General features: G+C 41.8%; 1 protein-coding gene and 1 long non-coding RNA gene across 4 annotated transcripts in view; one reads left to right on the top strand and one right to left on the bottom strand.

Moving 5' to 3' along the window:
* Positions 1 to 3,156: 3,156 nt before the first annotated feature.
* On the bottom strand, positions 3,157 to 10,976 carry LOC127466798 (uncharacterized). The gene is made up of 3 exons (XR_007902862.1): positions 10,881 to 10,976; positions 9,868 to 10,000; positions 3,157 to 3,534 (listed from the first exon to the last, which is right to left on the bottom strand). It is a non-coding gene; the product is annotated as an uncharacterized LOC127466798 (long non-coding RNA).
* The window catches only part of COL12A1 (collagen type XII alpha 1 chain), a 104,846-nt gene continuing 88,997 nt past the window's right edge, over positions 6,492 to 22,340 (top strand). Inside the window, exons 1-9 of one of the 3 annotated variants that reach the window (XM_051778002.1) lie at positions 6,492 to 6,513; positions 7,458 to 7,556; positions 10,136 to 10,243; positions 18,317 to 18,433; positions 19,091 to 19,234; positions 20,152 to 20,208; positions 20,894 to 21,157; positions 21,271 to 21,435; positions 21,885 to 22,058. In XM_051778002.1, coding sequence (XP_051633962.1) covers positions 10,171 to 10,243; positions 18,317 to 18,433; positions 19,091 to 19,234; positions 20,152 to 20,208; positions 20,894 to 21,157; positions 21,271 to 21,435; positions 21,885 to 22,058 — 994 coding nt within the window. In that variant the 5' untranslated portion in view covers positions 6,492 to 6,513; positions 7,458 to 7,556; positions 10,136 to 10,170. Of the gene's footprint in view, positions 6,514 to 7,054; positions 7,557 to 10,135; positions 10,244 to 11,888; positions 11,962 to 18,316; positions 18,434 to 19,090; positions 19,235 to 20,151; positions 20,209 to 20,893; positions 21,158 to 21,270; positions 21,436 to 21,884; positions 22,059 to 22,340 lie in introns of those variants that run through there. The other 2 variants (XM_051778001.1, XM_051778003.1) reach the window with 2 other exon arrangements.

Genomic DNA, 22,340 nt, shown 5'->3' with positions numbered 1-22,340 from the left:
AAATACCAACTGAGGTAAGAATGCAGGAGAGAGCAAAGGTGCAGTCAATGTTCTCAAGCAGCAAAACTGCGATGGAGGGGCGTGTGTCAAGGAGCACATGCCCTGTCTGCCTTCTCAGCTTCTCTGGAGGTTAGAGAAACATATTCTGAATTTTTTATCAAAAATAAGGTCCCAGCAGCTACTCCTAGCATAAGGGGACCTCATTTTGCAGCTGCTGCTCTTCCTAGCTGGGGAAGAAGAGCATGATGTAGTAAAGCCCCATGTTGTGATGTGCCTTAAGCAGGAAATCCCTTAAACACATTTCAAAGGGCACTGGGCAGAGGGTAAAGGAACAACAGGTCAGATTTACCAGCTGAACATTTACACTCAAGAAAATGTAATAGCAAAGGATGAAACAACCTGGGTAGTGTTTCAGAGCGTAATTTGTGCTAAAAATCTTATTTTTTAAAAAATCCTGAGCAGATGAATTTTTTTTTTTTTTTTGTAAAACAAAGAAGAGACACTGCAGCAAAAACATTTCTCCAGATAAGAAATATATGCAGAAATCAGGACAATGCCAGAAGCAAGACATGTTCATTAAACTGGGGTGGCTAAAGACTAACAGAGTGGCGAGGCCAGCTGGAGAGCATCCAAAAGATTGGAGGAAAGGGCATATGAGAGGAGATATTTTAACAGCTTCAAGTGAAACTTCTCAGCAAGCTGTAGAGGTGTTGATACATGAGAGAGCGCCACAATTCCAACAGGTGAAAAAGGCTGTCAGCAAAGAGTAGGTGGGAGCTTTCAAGTAACCTTTAAAAGTAGAAACAAAAGCCAATAGTTTTCTGTTTACACAACAGAGTAGTTCTGATACAGGGCAACATCTATTTATAATCCAAATAAATCTTATGTTCTGGTATTTGGAACTGTTAGCATTCAACATCTTGGGATGCAGCAGCCACAAGGCTGCATTAAGAAATGCTGAGTTAAATCTGCATTGTTTTGTTTTGTGTATTTTACTCCTTAGTCACTAGCCAATTACAACTTGTGCAAAAGAAACAGATTTCCTTTTTAAAGGTGGCTCATGTGGAGTTCATAAATGTCCTGACACGTGATATCTAGGCATTGCTTCTAATGCCTGCAAGCTAAGCTCTTGCCTGACTCTTTTTTCCAAAACCCTCAAAACTTCCATGTGTCCATCAACATCTGTTATAGATGACATGCAGATAAGAGTCCTATAGGTCCCAGGGAAATATATATAATCTGGGCTATCCAAATCCATGGGCCTGGTGCATTCCCTGGCTGTGTCCTAGCCCAAGTTTTGCCTCTTGTGCTCTTTCTTTTTGAAAGGAAAAAGCTGTGATGAATGCCACAACCTGCCAGTCTGGATATCAAGATGCTGAGATTGAAAATTGAGGAGTGTGGAGCAAGGATGGTGATAATCACAGAGTCCATCCCCCCTGAAGTTTAGAAATGGTCAAAAAACGACATGACTGCCAAATGCAGACATATTCTGAAAGCAAAAGGGGTTTTAAAGACTGGTGGGGTCTGTACCTCTGACAATCACAGGCAGGAAGGAATCTCCCAATCCGAGTTCTTTGCTCTCAGGCTGAGAGTTTGCAGAGATATCAGTTAAGCAAACAATTTTTCACACTTAAAGGAGACTATTTTTGTGGAGTCAGGGGTTGTAACTACATGATCTTCAAGGTCCCTTCCAACCCAGGCCATTCTGTGATTCTATGATCCAAAGATACAGGCTTCTCCGGTACAGGACTTTTTTTCCCCCTGAAATAATTTTCCCTTTTACTTCAGAGTAGACTCTTACTCTGTCAATCCAACTTATTTCTGACTGCTGTGCTCATGGTCACACTACGGACAACTTGCAACTCACCTAAAACAAGTTATTATCTATTGTCAGCCACTAAAAACAGCTCCCCAAAGTATGCTGTTAGTACTAGGTATGGTATGGAGGATTTCTCTTTGAAGTCCAGGGTACTTGAAATAACAGCGGATAAACTAAATGACCTCTCAGGATCTTTTCCAGCCTCCTTTACTATGGTTCTGTGCATTTGCATCAGATTCACTTGTTAGAGTGCTTAAGGTTTTGAATGTCTGTCCTGCTGAACTGACAGTTTGGGGCTGACCTTTAAATCCTCTAAACCTCCATGGAAAGATGTGCATTGGATAGAGTGCAGCAGCAGCTGATTACTCCCTCTTGAGAGCTTCCCTCCAACCCCAGTCGGGAATCTCTGCATCCTCAATGCCTTTTGTCTCTGTGGAGGAGTTAAGGACTGCATCAGTCGTTGGCCTAACGACAAAGATTCTGTCTTAAAATTCCCCCCATCATTAACTATTCCATTGTCTGCCACAAAAAGATCCCGTCACTCATCTAATACAACTTGAACTTTCAATACCTTTGAGCACCTTGCCAATTCATACACAAGCTTATCTTCTCCATAAGACTACCTACACAGACCCTGCTGTCACAATATACATTGACTTTTTTTTTTTTTTTTAATATAGAAGGATTAAGAAGAATTAGCAAAATGTTCATATTCAGAGCTTGGCACTGTGCCATTTCAGACTTTGTTGCTGATTAATATAGTGAGTTTCTTTGTAGGGTGTAATTACACTGAAATAGTTGAAGGGTTACCAAATGTAGGGAAACCCACAGGGATTAATCTTTCAGTAGATATTGAATCCAGTTAGGTACTCAATGACCATTGCAATATAATATTCTGCAAGTAGAAGCTAATGACTAGTGATTTTTAAAAATGTTTTGATTTTTTAAAATTATGGGTTTTCTCAGTAGTGTCAGAATGATGATCTCAATGGATCATCATTCTTTCACTGGGGACCCCTCAGCTACGTGAAGAAGAGGAATGCTTAGATTTGCATTCACAATTCTTTGTGGCTAGTCCATTGCTGTGACAGGAATGGTCATGTTAAAAGATAGTGTGACACCTGAAAAATATAGAGAGTCACTGTCCTCAGTGACTTATTTTCTTGCTCTCTTTACTCGAGCAAGATTTGTATTGGCTTTATTACAGAATGCTTCCTGAATAGATCAGCACTCTGTCATGAAATAATGAACCAGCTTCTTTGAAAGAAAGCATCTTTACTTAGGAACGTTTTAATATAAAGTGTGCTTGTGTATATATATGGAAGGGACTGTAAGATGGTTGCATCTATTTTTTCCAATTTTAGAACTAAAGATCTACAGTTTTTTATAATTACTGCCTACAAATTAACTGGCTTTTTTAAGACTCCCAAATTGCATTAAAAGACCAGCTCCTTTCTATTTATACCTCTGTTTTTGAATGATTTATTTACTTTTCCAGTTCTACTTATCTGGAACCACAATAATTTTCTACTTTCAGAGTATTACATGATGGGGAAAATCAGTTAGACAAATTAGAGAAATAAACAGTTGCTAAGGAAAACATACCTGGTGAGGGAGATAATTATTTTGTGGCTGTCACACTCTCCAGGGATGCTGCTTCCACAGTTGTTCCACTAAATGAGTAGATTTCAGGTAGAAACAGTCCTTTCTGAACTCTGCTAATACAAGAAGCCAGTTCTCATTATAAGAGGTCAGACTAGTACTGATCTCTAAATACCAGCTCTGAAATGAAATTATCTAAATAAATAAACACCCGACTGAGTTCTTCTCATTCCATAGACTGGAAATCTCTCAGAGAAGGCAGAGCCTGGAAGAAGCAGTTTGCTCTATTTTGTCCTTCTGAGTTTTATAGGTGCAGATATAATACCATGAAATATTAGTTCTATGACTGACTTAATAGGGAATAAAAAATACAGTGGAAAGGCTGTGCACTGTGCAGTAAGGAATTAATGGGCCTCTTAAGTGACTGTACTAAGACAATGTTTAATCTAGATGTACTGTAGAGAGAGATGCAGTGATACACCAACCAGCAAAGTACTTCCCCAGTAGATGTAGGCAAGTCACTGGCAGCAGCACAGTTTTGCCTGTACAATAGTTAATGCTTAATCTATAAATTGTTTAACGTTCAAAGAGCTGAAGCTTTTTTTTTATTCTTCCTCTGTGAAAACATATACTCAAGTGCATATATTCATATGAATAATGCATTTACCATATCCATATGTAAAGCAGATGCAACTAACTTTCAAGAAGACACAGAGGCCAAATCTAGTGTGGTATCCACATGGAAACAATATTCAAGGTTTACAGTGCTGAAATGTAGAATGTACTGTTTTATTCTGCCCTGGCAATGCAGTCTGAGGTAACAAAAAAAAAACAAACAGGTGCCAGAAGAACAAAGTTGCTTGAATTACTCTAGACCCAAAACCAGTTAAAAATTTCTAAGAAATTCCTGGTTACCTGCAATATTACATATCTACACCAGAAATGGGCAATATTATTAAAAGCATAAATATGAATTTAAATGTCAATTTTTGTATTTAAATTTGTCACTGTTTCAGTGTATTCGGCTTAGATAGCAAAGAAAATACAGAGCTGGAGTGCAAGGGTCTTAATGTGTTTAACACTTGTCTGAGAAACAAGCAGTCAGGAGAGTGTTAGTAAATGTTTATGCATTTCAGAAATGCCTTCTGCATCACATATTATGTACTCAGACTATGAACGTACATAGCAACAGAGCTGATTAAAAACAACCCATTTAATTACTGTGATGTATGGGAGCACACATTCTAAAAGCAATTTGTTAGTGTATTTTACATGTAAATGATCTTAGGAGAAGCATGATTAGAATGGTTAGAACAAAGAGTTAAAGATAAGAACAAAATCCTGTTGCCCCAAGAATCATTTGTTTGCTTTTGCCAGCTCTGAATCTTATTTCAGGCCAAGAAATTAAGCAAAGCTGGTCAGCTGAGAGGAAAAGGAAGTTGTACCCTCAGCAGCATCTGAGGGTCTATGAGGGAGAGTCTGTGAGATTCTTGCAACTCTGAGAGGCCCATTAGTTTCAAAGTCTCCACTCATATGAATTCATTCATAGCTTTACACCAAATTATTTAAACATTTTTAAATAATTGGTCTGAGTGATTTAAGTTTAATAGAATAATGCATATTTTCTTCCATCTTCATTATTTGCATTAAGCAATTTTAACTATTAACATAAAATCTTGGCTATCCTATGATGGAAAAAATCCACAGTGAATTGTAAAAAAATACTGTTGCAGTGCACAAGTGATAAAAATACTTCATTTGCCTTAATCCACTTCCTATGGAAGGATATTTCATCGTAATCCCTGATCCTCCTTCTTCTGAAACTATTGTTGACACCTCATTTATATTGGTGTTCTTGGTAAGTTCATTCAGGAAATTAAAATTTTTAAAACTTAACTTATTATTTCTTAGAAATATTGCTATTACATATCAGATCTGGATAGGAAGAAACTCAATTCCCCATGCCAAAATGCCAAAAGAGAAAATCCAACTCAACAACTGGGCAAGTGGGATTAATAGGTCAAGAGTATTTTAAAGTTTATCAGCAGAGGAGATGTTGCTTTTGGAAAGCGCATTCTATCAATACCAGACAGCTGAAACTGTGCTGTGTCCCAAAGAGGAGCTGACTCACTTCCAAAGTGTCTGGAAAGGTCAGTGCATGTCTTCTGGTTATCACTTTCTTTTCAGCGTTTGGGTTCCCATGGAGATGACAGGTCTGTTACAGAAATGAAACTCAGGACACACACGTCCTCCTGCCTGCTCCTTGATCTCCCAGTCCCGCGGAAAAAGGAGCCGTCCCCTGCTAAAATATTAATCTCTGCTATCGGTCACTTCCATCCCGGCTGGAACCTCTCCTGATGGCTCTGCCAGTCACGTCGTGCACGGAGCCGACAGGGACCCAGCATAGCCCCGGAGACTGACCGACCACTCCGAGCCGGGGTCCTCAGCTCCACGCTGAGGCTCGGCTCCCTCTCTCCCTCTCGCCACCCTTCCTGGCTCTGGTTTCCATCTTGTCCCCTTGGCGGTGGCCCCGAGGGCCCAGAGGACAGACGGACGGACGGACGGACGGACGGTCGGTGTGTCGGCCGCCACTCCCGCGCGCCGCCGCCACCGGGGGGCGCTCCCGCACCGCGGACGCGCCGAGCGGCGGCGCTGGGGCAGCGGGGGGAGCGGGGCTGCGCCTCTCGGACGGCCGCGGGTCTCTCCCTCCCTGTTTGCTCCCGCTCCTCGCCCAGCTCTGTTCCGCGTCCCGAGTTGCGGACCTGCTCCTCGGGGACGGTGGCATCCCGTATTTTAGCCCGAAAGGGTCCCAGACGAACCTCTTCGACAGCGTTACCGGGGATGCCCTTCTCCGCTAATGTGGGAGCAGACGCGCTGCTGACGGCGGGCCCCGGGGAAGCCCTGGCTGAGCCCCGCTGGACGACCTGTCCTCTTGGACAGGGAAGGGACAGGGTATCTCGCCGTGTCACCCTCTGCCACGGCACGCTGCAGAGGCCAGGACGCGCCGGGTGCCACGGGCAGGCTCCTGGGAACGAGAGACGGGAGACCCTCGCGGACCCTGTCCACCAACGGGCTTGGCCCCATACTGGAAGGTGCAGTTCCTTTGGAAGGCACAGAATTTCAGACAGGGCCTACGGGCGCGGGTTTTCCACAGGATCTGACGGAGGGGCCGTGCACCCCGTCCCTGTGCCCGGGGAGCCGTGCTCGGTCCGCCGCAGCTGCTCCCGGCTCCGGCGGCGCTTTGTGCTCGACCCAAAACACCCATGTGGAGGAGGGGTGTCGGGGGGAGTGTGTGTTTTATATATGTCGGCTGCCTAGGGTGGAGGCCAGACACACCTGAACTGTGCCAAAATGACTAAATCCCCTTTGCCCCCGAGGCTCCCGGCTGCGGCACTGGGAGTACCCGCGCTTTTCTGCAAGATTGTCCTGGAGACCAGCCAGGTCGGCAGGGCGAGCGGGCCCTCCGCAGGGGCGACGGGGTCTGCGCGGAACCCACTGCGCGGGGACACCCTCCGCGGCACCGTCCCTCGAAGCCGTGCCCGGAGACCCAGTTCTTACACTGCTCTCCCGTGTCTCCCCCTTTTGGGAAGCCTAGGGGAGGGAGGGGGCGACGGGCCGGGCCCCTGCCTCCGGGCACGCTGCCGCGGCGGCCGCCCGTCTCATGCCGCAGGAATGCGCGGAGGTATGCGCCAGTTTCCAGAAGTGGATCCCCTTCCTTGCTGGAGCAGAGCAGCGCATATATCACCCGGTGGCAGCAGTCCACCTTCCCTACAGTTTCGTAACCGCTTACGAGGGTAAATTGAGAGTTGGGAACAGCCCTCTATTAAGTAGCAGATTGAGAAGAGGCTCTTCCCACTTGGAGAAGGCAAGTCTTCCCAAACAGACCCCTCGCATCGGGAGCTACAGTAATCGAGGCGCCTCCTCTGCGCTCAGCTATTGCCGCCGCTGCTGCTCCTCGTTCGCCGTTGCTGCTACTTGCTGCTCCCTCCACAAGGTGCCCCCGGAGCTTCATCTTTATCCTCCTCCCTTTACCCAGGTCCGACTGCTCCGGCTGCTGCCGCTGCGGGCACCGCCGGAGTCATCGCCGGAGGAGCTGTCCTGTCACCGATCCCGCACCCCGTGGCCACCCCGGCAGGTCTGTGTGTGCCCGCGCAGGAGCGGGGGTCCCCTGCCCTCCCCGCCGTCGACCCCCGCGGCCCGCCCTGTCCGCACGCAGCACGCATGCAGCCCCCTCTGATGCACCTTAGGCTGGGATTAGCAGCGCCGGGCTGGAGGCTGGCACGGGATTGGGAAGGAGCGTGTTATGTGCGCTTTGGGCATGTCAGAGCCGGCTGCAGGCGTGCGGCCGGGCGGAGGAGAGGTGAAGAGCAGAGCGCCCCGGCGCTGCTGGCTGTCAGCCCCGGGGAGGGCACGGGGGAGCCCGGCGGGGTGCCGGGCGCCTGGGCAGAAATACATAGGGAGGCGGCGGTGTTCCGCAGACGGAGGCTCCCGGCGGCCGGAGGCTCCAGGCGGAGCCCGCTGTCAGCGCCCAGCGCGCCTGCAGGCAATGCTACCGCTGCGGCTTTGGCAGGAGTTCTCGCTTCCCTCCCCTGTGTGTACAGCTGCCGGTGATGCTTTCTCTTGCTTCCAGTTTTTTATGCCTTTGATAGGTAGTGGGTTTTTCTTGCGGTTTTTTTTTTTTTTTGGTTTATGTTACTTTTTTCTTCTTTAAAGTGGTAAATGTCCTGCACTCTGTCTGGGAGAGCTTTGGCTAAGCTTTCATAGGTTGAGTTAGTGTGAGATTGGACTGGCACTGTGAAAGGCTGTTTTTTTGTTCTTTTTTTTTTTTTTTTTTTAAACGGTCTCTAAAGGTCAATGAGAAAACCTTTAGTTCTGACACAAAGTCTGTTGTGTCACAACTGAGCCAGTGAGAGGACCTTTCCTCTGCCACCTCCAGGCTTTGTTTCACATTCCTAAATTTGCAAGAAGGAAACAGAGTGTTCCTGGGTGGACAAATGAATGCTTTGGCTGAGATGATGTATTTCATGAAACAAAAACGGTAGACCTGCAACAGTAGTGAACTCCTAGATGCCTTTGTGAGATGATTAATTTCTGTTGCTCTTCAGAAGGATCAAGAGATGGCACTCAAAGCCTGCACAAGATTTCCAGGACAAAACGTCCTTTTGCGTGAAGTTCAGGCGATCATTAAACTCACTGCACAGTGCTGTATATCTTCCCAGGGACAGCCGTTTTCCATGCAGAGCTGTGATATGATTTTGGAGCTTTCAGGGCAATTTAATACTAACGCTCGCCTTTCCTGTGTTAGGGAATCATTATGGTAATATTACTCTTCTGTTTACCCTCTGGAACTGCCATTGGACTGAAACCATTGCTTAGGTTTTCTTCGAGCTCTTGATATTTTCATGTGCAGTAAAGGCATTTGGCTAAGGCAAGTATATACAGCTGCTCAAAAGAAGCCTGTTAAGCTCAGTGTCAGTAACTAGGAAATTCCTGGATTTCCACAGCGTCCACCCAATAAGTGTGCCTTGCTGGGTAGTTGTCTAGATGGTAAAAGAATATTATTTTCCCTTTCAGTTGTTTCTGTGGATGAATGATTTATGTATTTTTCTTTTGTTTTGCTCTTGGCATCTTCCCGAGAAAATCTGTTGCCTAATTGCTTTTGGAATTCTCTTTCCTCCAGCCTAATTATGATATATGATGCATTTATGACTTTATTCAGACAAATTGCCCCTCTCCTACTTCCCAAGATAGAAAATCCCAAACTTTAGAAACACTTATATTTGTAAGCGATGTGAACTGTTCATATTAGCCTTTACTTAGACAAGGAAATAATTTGGAAGTTTGGCTGGAGTAATTGGGAGTAATTTTACATGGCACAGAGCATATAGTTATGAAGCTGCTTGCAATTAAGAACCGCTAACTTGGCCTAATCCCACCTTTTTTTGCCAGACAACCTACAGCGATTGTGAGACTCTTTTGTCTGTCAGCTTTTAATAGTATATTTTAAATCTGTTTTCTCTAAGGACATGTAAATGAATTATCAGATGTTGAAACATCATGGCTAGACAGACGTGTCGGATTTCAGTTGTGTGTCACACACACTTCTGTATAACCTATTTCGGACCTTCAAGAAATGAAGAATAGTACATTTGTAGGCAGAACCCCTCAAAAAAAATTTTATTACAGTTTCCAAACTGCCTTGAGACCACTAAAACAAAGCTAACTAAGTGGTTCAACAGTTATGAAAAAGGAGCCGAATAAAATCCCCAGCTGAAAGAGACATTTAGTTGATCCAAGGCAGGAATGACCACTGAATTAGCTATCATCACATTCAGCGATGAAGTCATGGAGCTCCCTTTTGGCTCCCGTCTGTGCGGAGGCACAGGTCTTCACTGCGCTTCCCTGATCAAATTAACCCTAACTAGGTTAAAGCTTCAAGTACTTACTGTGGTTGGAAAGACTTCAGCAACAAGAGGCACATTATTGCAAGATGAGACTCTCCAGTTAGTCATACAGTTCTTTTGTCGTCTTGGACAGCTTTCAAGTCTAGAGTTTTCAACCTGGTCCCGTGGGTGGGGGCTGGGGATAAGGGAACAAAGTGAAATCCGTGGTTCGTGGTTTTTATGTTTCATGAATACACCCACGCAGTCCTTTAATCCACACGTATCATTTCCTTCTCCTTTCTCCCCCTTCCCCCCTTCTCCATCACTGCAGATTCATTCATGTTGTTGTGATCTGAAAGAGCAGAAATGAAGACAGCACTGTGCTCCGCAGTCGCTGCTCTGTGTGCAGCAGCCCTCCTCTCCTCCATCGAGGCTGAAGGTAACCTTCCCCTCCCTGCCCCCTTTCCCCGGTGCCCTGCTGACCAGCAAACCTCCCAACCAGCCTTGAGCTACCGGCTCTCTCCCTCTCCACTTTTGAGTGTAACTACTTTACTTTTTCTCTCCTTCATAGAAACGCCTCTCCTTCCTTGCCCAGCTCCTTCTGTGCTCTGTTTCTCCCAGCTAGTCAGCTGGACTGTAACTCCCTCTCTCTGTCTCTCTGGTGTGCTGTCCACACCACCCCACTGACAGGACACAGGCCAGCCGATGTGGCCGCTGGGCGCAGCGCCCCGAGGAGCCCACTGCCACTGCTGCTGCCGGCGGGCAGCCCAGCACGGCTGGGGCTGTGGCGCTGCCCCCCTGACGGACCAAGAACGGCTGGTCTCTGGGCTTGTGTAGTAATATTGAGAGAGGAAACGGAAAACCCACCACCCAACAACCCACAGCTTTGAAATAAAATGCTCCAACAGAGTATGGCTCTCTGCGCCTGTGTGTTTTGTCCAGCCGGACCCCTCGCCTCTGCCCCGCCGGCCTGCTGGTACATCGGCCTCCCCTGCTCAGCGGGGCGACCCCCGGCTGAGCCTTGGGGTGGCCGGACCTTCCCTCAGTGACACTTCGACCTCTGTGGAGGGTCTGACCTGGGGAACGTGCCTGGGGAGATGCTGCCATTGCCATGTCATGTGTCCTGGGTACTTCTGAAGGGAAGGCTGGGCCAGACCTTTGTAGGGCAGCCGGGGCTCCAAGGCTCTGGCATGCATAAGGCCTTATCACCTGCAAAGAGGCTTTCCTCCTCCTCCTCTGGCCCTGGCCCAGTCTCTCTGGAGGCTGAGGCCCCTGTTGGCCCTGGAAGTGTCCTGCCTTCAGCTGAAGGGATGAAGACCTGGGGAGACCTGTCTTGGCCACCGCACTTGCTGTGGCGTGGCTCGAAATGGCGTGGCCCTGGCACATTTGCTCCGCAGCAACTGTGAGAACAACCTCCCCTGCACCCTCAGTGTGAACTGCTTGGCTTTGGTCATAGTCCTGGCATTTCTGCCAGTGGTGGCTGCCAGGGGCAACAGAGATGCCGAATGTCCTGCACTGAAATGACTTGATCTGACCTCTGGGACCTGACTCCATCATAGGGTGAACCAAACCACTGGGTGTGAACTTCCTGGGATTTACTGGAAAAAAAGCAGAAACCAGCATCTGATAATTCGTTCTTTTCTCCCTTCCTTCTCCTTCTGTCTTGAATTGAAACAAATTCCCTGATCATGGCCTGCCTGCCACAAGCTCCTGTGTCTGGACCTGGTCTCCTTGGCTGATGGTTACTAAAAGCATGGGGTGCCAGACATGCCTTGGCAGTGTTTGCTGCCCCAGCAGCAGTGCTTGCTTGGGGCACACAGATGGGAAGTACCCTGGCTTTCTGGAAAAAGATGGCATTTCTGTCAGTAGTGCAACATCTGGTCACCCTAGGAGAGAATCAGCCCACTGCCTTCCTCTTGTGCTGCGTTGTTGTTGGCTAAGGAACCGAAAAAGGTCATTTCAAGTCATTTCAGAGTTGCGTTTGAAATGCAGGACCACCGTGCCAGAGAAAGCAGAGAAAGAGTACAGTTTTGATGAAAGGAGTGTAATGGTTTGTGTGTTCTTCCCCATCTTAGGAGGGAGCTTGGTTGGAGCTGGAGTACTGTTGCTGTTGTCCTGCCGTACTGATTACACGTAGGGAGTGTGCTATTTCTGAAAGTAAGTGAAGGTGTTTTATTTAGCTGTAGTGTAGACTAAACCAGTCATAGCTTCAATACTGTTAAAAAAAGCTACAAAAATGTATTTGGAGCAGCACACAGTTATTTTATAACAGTAAAACTGGACACACTGCCAGACAAGCTGGCCTAGCTTGTTTAGATCCCGTGTGGAGGATGCACTGTTGCTAAGCAAAAGAGTGGACAAAGCCTGATCTTGAGAGTTGTAGAGCAGTCCTGGCCAGGACTTACATAAACAGAAATGTTTCTTAAATAAAATACCTAGTTTACAGTGATCACATTTCTATGAGGGAATTCTTCTAGTTTCAGAGTTTTGAAGTAAGAGCAGAAAAATGTGTGGTGAAAAAATTGTGGTGCTGAAAATGGAAGGTCAAAACTAGAAGTACTTTAGGACTTGCTGTGGTAGGAACTGCTTTTGTAGAGCTTTTTGCAGTGCTTTTTGTTTGCACTATACAAAAAGTCATCCTTCTGCACTGTTTTAATCTTGTTCTTCAATTCTACATCATTTTGTAGATTGCATGTTGGATCTTATTCACTTTAGTTCTGGTATCATTACAAATCAAATCCTGTCTGCTGAACTGACTTTCTCCTGTGAACATTTGTCCTTTAGTCTTTTTCCTATTTTCAGATCACTTTGTGGCAAAACTATCCCCCCTTCCCCTCCCCAGATCAGTCAATCAGTCTTGTGCCTCTTTGTTTTGGCTCTCTCTCTGTAGCATTCATGAGAGATGCATTTTGAATTTTCTTTCCCTCAGGTGTGAGTAGACACTTGGTGTGAAGAAAAAGTGAGAGGAGAATAAGGGAGAGGACCATGTGATGTGGTAAAGATTGTTGATATGGGGTGGGAAGGTGAGGTGAAAGCAGAGAGAAGGAAAAGATTAGTTCTATTTTTCTACCTTCCTTCAGCTTTCATTTTTCAGTCTCTCCTGGGAGTAGATCTATCTGGTGTTTATCTGATGCTGCTGTTCATAGATTCCTGAATCTTCCAGTATGAAGCTGGTTCTTCATCAGCATCACAGCTACTCTTAAGTCCTTTGTGAGAGCTGTGCTCTGTTACTGTTGACAAGGCAGAGCTGCAGTAATGGTGTCAGAGCTTTTCTACAGAGATGCAGCAGCACAGGATTTTCCAACTGGGCAGTCACTAGGAGTAGAGAGGGTAAAACCCACATGTAGTCTAAATTCATGGCATTTCAGTGGGGAAATTGTTTACCCTGGTTAGGGCTGCAAATCTGTTTTCAAGCTCAGAATTTTTTCTCTTACAGTGAAATTATTGTTTTATTTTGCAATCCTTCTGATCTCTCTTGCTCTCTTCCTGTGTGTGATGCTATATTTTATGCTATAAGTTCTTTTGTGCCTTTTTATTCTCTCTGCCAAAATTTCTCTCTGTCACAGTATTTTTTCCATCTTTGATCACAAAGAACCAGGGGTTCTTATTTCAGTCATAGTTATGAGCCTCTAAAGGTGCTGCCTTTTCAGTTTTTCAGGAACTGGTTCAGACCTGGAAAAGCCTATTGACTAGGCTGCAGGTAGGGAAGGAGACCATCACTGATCCAAGTGTGGGACCTTTGTAAAGTGCATAAAAAGGTTTGTCCTGTGAGAAATCTGTTACCAGGTTATGCAGTAGAGTAAGTGACAAATAATTGCAGCACAGCAGTTGCAGAGGATTACAGTTTCTCTTGTAAGAAAGCTTGTATTGAGTACACTAATTTTCATTGAATGAATGATTTAGAGATGATCTGGGATAGCTGAAACTTGAAGTTAACCACCTATCCAGCTTTAGAACTGGTTGGTGGAACCATTATTTTATTACCTTTTGATGTCTAATTTCTATCTCTTGAGAAACTAGCTGTTGATTTCTAAGTTCCTAGGAGAGAGAACCATGTAGATTGATATGTGAAACTGAAATTTTTATATATATGAAGGTGAACTATACCTCCCTGTTTTTCATGCTGCTAGTTAGAATCAGTGTACATGCATTTGTAGGTGTATACACTCATGCACATACATATATATGCACAAACATGCATGAAATCTGGTAAATATTCATGCATGCAGTGTGTATATCTATGCAGTTGTGTTTAGTTACATACATCTTTATATGTATAGATATATAGATTTAAATGAGGTTTTTTTCAAAGTACATTTATGAGTTATAGATCTATTTTGAAGAAATTTCATATACATGTACAAAATAAAAAAATGCAACAATACAGATGACAATGTTTCAGTGTTGTGATTGGCGATGAATATCCAGCAAGTCTGAGAAGCAGCTCTTTACTACATTTCTAGGCTGTAGCTCATTCTTTCTCCCAGTTGCACTGGCCACACAGACTTCAGAGGAGCTTGACTGGGGTCATGATCTAGTTAGTTGGGCCAAATCCATGCCATTTCTGGAAAAAATACGAAATGAGGAGTTTTGGCATCTTCCAGCCTCAGCAGGGCTTATCGCTGTGATAGTAAGGCTGGGCTTACTCTTCAGCTTCTGTAGATGGTATAGATTTCATGTTATTTTAACATGGGGTAACGTTATTTCATATGCTAATCATAGTCCATCTTTTCCAGTGAGTGGAATTACAAATTTTGTTTCTCATAGGGATTGTGGATGGCAGCTACTTCCAAGATATATCACTTTTAAGTATGGTTCTGGATATAAATTATTTGAGCTTCTGGTTATATTTTATTTCTGTTTTGTTAAGATATTCACTGGAGTTCTCTAGTAGTCACACTGTGTTATCTGCAAAAAACTGTAGACTTTTGTATATTAGATTTGTATTACCTGTAAAGTAATACAAGCTAGTATAAGACCTGCATAGCATGAAAAAGATGTTTTGCTCTATATTTTTTTTGTTTCAGAAAATATACTCTTATTACACATGTAAATAACACAAGAAATGGCTATGAATTAAGTATGTTATGTCTGGTTGGTTTTTTGTTTGTTTATTTTTTGTTTGGGGTTTTGTTTGTGGTTTTTGTTCTGCTTTGGTTTTTTTTGTAGTGCATAGCATAGACTATCCAGTTAAGAAAATTATCATATCACAGTTCTGAGAGTGGTCAAAATTAATGCAGTGTAAACATTATTGTTGTGCAGCAGGATATTTTTTACTACTCTGGAAAACTGTTAGGGAGCCATGCATTTCTGTGCATCAACACTGGGATCACTGTATTAAGGCAATACTATAATGCCATCACATATTATGATCATGACTCAAGTCAGTGAGAGGTGTGGCATGGATTTTGATGGACACAGGATGAACACTGTCACTACACTGTGAGCATTAGGTGCAACTTCACTTCTGCAAGTAGTCTGACATCAGGACTGCTTGCTTGAGTAAAGCTGTGCTTGCATGTCAGATTTTGTAAAGTGAAGTTTTAAGGTTTGTCCCAGTAATGGGGCAATCTCCTACCACAACCAAGGTCATTTTGTTCCTAGAACTCTGGTCTGATTCAGTATTGCAGATGTATTATTTTTCCACTGGTGAATTCCTTTCTGGAAGAAGAATTTTAATGAGGTCGAGTAACAGTTGCCCTATTTTATTATCACAATAAGATTTTTATCATCTAAACATTTTGCTGTACTTTGGCTCAGCTTACTGCTCTCAGGCATATGACCATGGTTTGATCTTCACCTCACATATGGTTTCATTTGGGTGAAATCTGACCCATGTGAAGGTCCATGGCTGTTTTGGAGATTGTTTGAGTATCAAAAGCTTACAGGCCATCTGGCAGATATTTTGATGACATTGGATCCAAACTGCTCCTTTTTTTCACTCAGGCAAGGTTCCTTTTTCGATTTGAATGGGTGTAGTATTCAGTGCTTGAGTTTGATAAACCAGCCATAGGTTGAGAATGAATGGATTTAAAGTGCAGCAATGAAGACTGGGGTTAGGTGTCAGGAATAACTTTATGGTGATAAAAGCAGTGAGGCCTTTGGAGTAATTTCTGTGGGAAGCTGGCAGTCTTGCCAATGGTGGAGATCTTTAAGAATGATCTGAGCAAACATGTCAGAAATGACTTGGGGTGGCTCATCATGTCTTGACTATGGGATGGATGAGGAGACTTTCAAGGTCCCCTGCAATGCCATTGTTCTAAAGTGCTGTGAGGACCTGGATGAACGGATACGTCACTTGTGAATTGATGTACTATTCTTGTTACCTGCCAAGATCTGCATCTGAATTTTCATAAAATGGATTAAAATACTTTAAGATGTTAAAGACTTCCTCACAGTCAGCTTTTTCAGTTTATCTGGAATCCGGTCATTTGGATATCAACAAGTTGGGCTGCTGCTGTCCTTCAGCAGTTAAAGCCTAAAGTCTCTGCTGCAACATGCCAATTTACTTGCAAGGTTGGTAGTGCTATTTTTTCCATGTACTGAATTTTTTTTAAAAGCATGCTCAGGTCAGTTGTCTCTGCCTTTGCATTAAATTTGTCCTGAGCCATTGCTACTGAAACAATATTTTATAATGATATTCTTATCACCTAAATGTATTTTCCTATTAACATGTGTTGCATGATTTTGATACTAAGTAACTACCCTGATGTCTCTAGCATTGTGATACTCATAAACTGATGAATAAAATGTGCATGCAGGTTAATGGTCTAATCTCACTGCCTGTGTATGGACAACAGGAAAAATAACATTTACTTCAGTACTAGTGTTATCTATCGTATCAGTATTACAAAGCCATATTATCCTATGGTTTGAAATGACAGAAAATTAAAAGGAGAAAAATGCCAGATTTTTTGAGCAAAAAATTTTACTTTTTGCAACTGAACAGTAACTTTTCATAATTAAACATTCTAGCATTTACCTCTTTATCTGCTTTTAAAATTATATACAAATCTGAAATGAAATCTGACATATGATGGAGATCTTCCATGAAACAGAGATCTGTCTATTAAAAATGCCTGCAAAATCCTCTCTCAAGTAGTTAAGGAAAGTATGGCTGGATCTAATCTTACTTTGTAGACCTATTTAAACACCTACCATGCACTGACAGTGAGTCAGTAAAATACTGCATGAATAAGCATGACAATTTTACTAAGAGAATATCATTATAAAATATTTATGAAACGTCTTTGTGTAATGAACCTTGTACATGGAGGCTTTTGTCCATTGTGGGAAGCTAAAAGAATAATAATCAACATTTCATTTACATATGCATGATGCTGCAAAATAGCGTATGTAAACTATTTCTTTCTGTACTGTTCAGTTACTTCTGTCATCAGCTCCTACAAATTTTATTTGCAGTCATTTGTTCAGATCACTGGTGCTCTCTTTGCCGTTTTCTATAAATTCTGCAAAATAAATGTCCATAAATATACCTTGATGTTGTCTTTTCATAATTAACCATTGTGTTGTTTGGAACCATACTGGCATTTTGTGTTAAAATGCCACTATTAGTATGGGTACACCTGCTGCAAAGGGAACATGAAAACAATAGTTTACACCTTTGAAACTGTACAGAAATCTGGTGTAAACAGGTAGAATTTTATTTTTGTGAACTTAGTAATAGCTCAAATATTTTAGCAAATTGCCATCATTACTAATGCTATTCATTATCCCCTTAGTTCCTGAATCCTTTGCTGCTATGTGCATAATATGTCACTTTAGTGACTTCTAGGGACAAAGGGGTGAAGCTTTCTATATTTTGAAATAAAATGATACCTCAGTGTATCATTATTACAGATATACATTTTGCAACTATATTCATATCTAGACCCCAACAGAAATTGTTTCGCTGAACATTAAATGCCCCGTCTTTTCCTATATTCTTTAAATTATTTCTTTTCTCTGCCAAGTTTCTAGATTCAGTGAAATTGATAGAGAATATTACTATGCAGAGACTATATTAAAAAGCTGATAAATTCTTTGATGTCTAATTAAGAAGACTGCTGTGTTTCCCACATCCTAAATGATCTCATGATATTGTAAGCAGGTTGTGATTTGGCATGCTTGTACGGATTGCACCCAGCATGTAAAAAATTTCCTTTAATCGTTATGTGAAATGTTTGCATATGTGGTTATTATCTGTGAACTCATTGTACATGTATCCAAATGTGTTTTCTGTTGTGCTTGATTTTGCTGGCCATTCTTGAATGTCTTGGCAACTCAAGAAACATATGTTCTGTGCTGTCTTCTGTAATGCATATACTCTTTGATGTTTTGTCACATTTTGTCAGCTTTTATTTTACTCTTTTTCCAACAACATATCTTTATATTTGTTGGAAACAAATTTATGCAAAGACAATTTTAGTAAGCTTTGCTCAATATTCTTTTATTTATTCATTTACTATTTTTCCAATTTTTTAAACATCCACCTGGTATAAATCTTTTGCAGTTAATCCACCATCAGACTTGAATTTTACAATTATAGATGAACATAATGTTCAAATGTCATGGAAAAGGCCACCAGATCCAATAGTGGGTTACAGAATAACTGTGGTTCCAACAAATGGTGAGTTCTGTAAAATTTTGTTATGAGATTACATTTTTTGAAACATTGGGTTTATTTTTGCTTATATCTAACTTAAGTATGAGAGTAACTGTTAAAATATTTCTGAAGTTTGTGATCAAGACTGAGCAGAAGCAAAGGGCATACAAGGACCAGTGATTGTTCCAAGTTAGAGCTTTTTTTACTATAGCGTTTACTGTTTTGGGACTGCAAATAATAAGTTTTGGATGCCTTTCCTTTCCAAGGAGCAAACAGAGGGTAGAATCATCACTCTACTCCTCTTCTGCGCTTTTACCATAAAGGTTAAGAATTTTATTGTGCTGTGTAAGAGTCATTATTCTATTTCACTTTGAGAAATAATTAGTGTAAAAGTGATATTGAATCAGACCTGGACCATGATTTGTTAGATGATAGTACATTTTGTATGTGCATTTTGAGATTCAGATTTCCTGGAAGTTAGTAATTTGTTCACTATTGAAGCAAGTTAGTTTGAAGTTTCATGTTTCAATATTCATACTTCATGAAAATCAAAAGTCTATCATTCTAAAATCATAATTGGATTTTAGATAGATTATTCTCTCTTGCGTTTTGTTTTATGATAAACTTATTAATATTATTGGATTTAAAGACTGCATTAAGTGTTTTATATATTTATTGCAGATGGACCTACTAAAGAATTTACTCTTTCACCTAGCACTACCCAAACTGTCTTATCAGATCTTATACCTGATGTAGAGTATGTTGTATCGATAGCTTCATATGATGACAGAGAGGAGAGTCTACCTGTTTTTGGCCAACTGACAAGTAAGTAACTGTTATACAATCAGAAAACCAAGTAAGATAGCTGAGTGGTCATTCATAAAACTGTGATCTAGTTCCTCAACAAAATTGCCACATACCTGAACTCTCATTAGATGGAGCTATCTGAACATCCTTTTCCCATTATTCGTAATAGACTCAGAGAGAATTTGCAAGAGATCAAAGGAGACTGACATGGATATATAGTGTCTGACAACCCCTATAGAATTCTTGGCAGGAGACACCTGTTTTGTTTTTTTTGGGCTAAACCTATTTTCTGTAATTGCATCTGCTGAAGTCAAGGGGAAGATGATCATTGACCTCAGTAACAAATGAATTCGAAACGTCCCGTGTGTGTATGTGTGTGTGTGTGTGTGTGTGTGTGTGAAAAAACTAACTATAGTCACCAAATAATAATAAAATATGACACAATATATCTGAATGCATACTAAAATATTGAATTTAAGTTTTTATAATTTATATTAATGATTAAAGCATAAAATAAATTTAATTGAGTAAAAATCCACAGCATGCCCTCTTTTATGATGCATTTTGTCTCATGTATCAAGCTTCACAAACAACCATGGGAAAATTACTTATGATAAATTTCCCTAGTTTTTAGAAATGAGAAATATTGGTATTTCATCCAGGGATGTTGCAGTTAATTTTCAGGAAATTACTGTACAAGATATACAAATACATAGTATCCTTAGTTATTTGCATTTTCTGTATTTTGCGTTGTCCTGAATACTATGTCGTCACCTCTGTAAGTACAGGTGATGTATTATTCACAACCTATATTTATGTTTTTATGTTCTGAGTCTTGTCAGATTTGTGTCTAATTCCCTAAATGCTTTTCTTTGATGTTTACAAATTTAACCTGATTTCCTCCATTAATTCTGTCTACTGTGTGCTTTCTGCAGTTCAGACAGGTGGTCCAGGGATACCAGAGGAAAAGAAGGTTGAGGCTCAATTACAAAGTAAGATGTTTTATCTTTCAACTTACCTGAGATTTGTCTTATCTGCGGTCTAGCTCTAGTACCCCGTAAAGTTAAACTGTGTTACCTAGCAATGAAGTTCACTTGTAAAGTTGTCCAGAGTTAAGAAAACTTGTGAAGGGACTGGGATAGAAGGAATTTAGTGGCTGGATTGAAAGATTAAGGTGCAAAGTTGGTACTGGAACTAGGAATTTCATGCGACTAACCTGAGCAGGTCCATGAGTGTCTTGGTCCTATTAACAACAAGCATTGTGCTGTGGATAACAGACATTGCAGAAGAGCCAGTGCAGCTGTAATGGGGACATAAAGATACAAGGCAGAAGTCGTAACAAAATTATGTTTTTCTGTAACATCAAATCACTGCAAAAAGTTTTGTATGTGTGTTTTCATCTGTTGAGGCGTAACAGATCTTGTGGATTAGCATGAGAGGTGTTTCAAAACAGTTTCTTTTTAATAATGGTGGCTAGAAAACTCATATGGGTAAATTCACTTACGTGAATAATGCTTCCACAACTAAAATATTCCAGAGAAGAAGATCAATCTATTAAACATCCGTTTTTTTGACTTTTCCCTACTAAGTTCCCATTAGATGTCTCAGTGATTTGTAAGAATGCTATTGCTCATTTGCTAATAGAGTTTTGCTTTTTTTTCTTCTATTATGTTCCAGGATGCTCCATAAGTGCAATGACAGACTTGGTTTTCCTGGTAGATGGCTCATGGAGTGTAGGGAGAAATAACTTTGGATATATTCTGGACTTCATGGTTGCCCTTGTATCAGCTTTTGACATTGGGGAAGAAAAGACAAGAGTTGGAGTTGTTCAGTATAGTTCGGATACAAGAACAGAGTTCAATTTAAATCAGTATTTGAGAAGTAGTGATCTTATTGATGCAATTAAAAGGATACCTTACAAAGGTGGCAACACAATGACAGGTACAGATTTTCCACATACATGTTTATTCAGCATTTAGTTTCATAATTCAAATTTGCTTTAAATCCTGGTTCATACAAGTTTGATAAAACACAATTTGTGGTGTTCTTTTTAGGTGAGGCTATTGATTACCTGGTTCAAAACACCTTCACTGAGTCTGCTGGAGCAAGAAAAGGCTTTCCCAAAGTAGCAATTGTCATTACTGATGGAAAAGCTCAAGACGATGTAGAAATTCCTGCAAGAGAGCTTCGCAACATAGGAGTTGAAGTTTTTTCTTTGGGTATGCCATGTTTTTGTAATGATTGAGAGATTAACATTGATAAAGAAATAATGTATATGTTGTACAGATTCGAGTTTCAAGAATTTCATTATGCCTCTCTTTTAATCCGTATGCATTAGTGGGTCATTTCCGACCTCCAGAGTGAAAAATACCATTTGTGTTAATTTGATAGTAATTCTGTAGCTCCTACATGGAGATTAGAATGACTGACTAGCATAGTTTCAACCCTGGCCTCACTGAGGATATCACATTATTTTCTTGCATTGGAAATGGGGTGTGTCACCTCATTATTTTGTATGTTTTTGTAGTTCGATTATTGGTAATGACAAAAGACAGAAGAGAAATTAAACTCGGCTTTACCCCAGGATGTTCTGACATTTCATGAGTACATTCACAGGTGTCTGTATTTTATGGCTACTTAACACGGTCCTGTCTATTGCAACTTCTAGGTATAAAAGCAGCAGATGCAAAGGAACTCAAGTTAATTGCATCTCAGCCTTCACTGAAGCATGTGTTCAATGTGGCTAATTTTGATGGAATTGTGGATATACAGAATGAAATTATCTTGCAAGTGTGCTCTGGTGTTGATGAACAACTAGGTGAACTGGTTAGTGGAGAAGAAGGTGAGGTACTTTGTATACACATATTTATAGAACTCAGTTTATTCCAATGCATATTTAAGAGGCTATCCCTACTTCCTTTGCTTTATTTCTGGATTTTGATCTGTTGCCTCATTTAGCAAGTGTGGAAAACTGGTCTCAGTCTTGTGTTTTTAATGCACTAGAACAGAACATGTGATGTAGTAGGTTTGGAATAGCTCCATTATTCCATAGTTTCAGAGGCAACATTGATGTGCAGTTATCAGAGTCTCATACAGTCAGTTTGGACACAGACGTCACTTCCGT

Source organism: Manacus candei, unplaced genomic scaffold, assembly GCF_025592945.1.
Source record: "Manacus candei isolate 608988 ecotype Guabito, Panama unplaced genomic scaffold, ASM2559294v1 h1tg000011l, whole genome shotgun sequence".
NCBI classification, from domain to species: Eukaryota; Metazoa; Chordata; class Aves; order Passeriformes; family Pipridae; genus Manacus; species Manacus candei.
The sequence above is the reverse complement of the archived record's forward strand: the minus strand, read 5'-3'. Positions and strand labels throughout refer to the sequence as shown.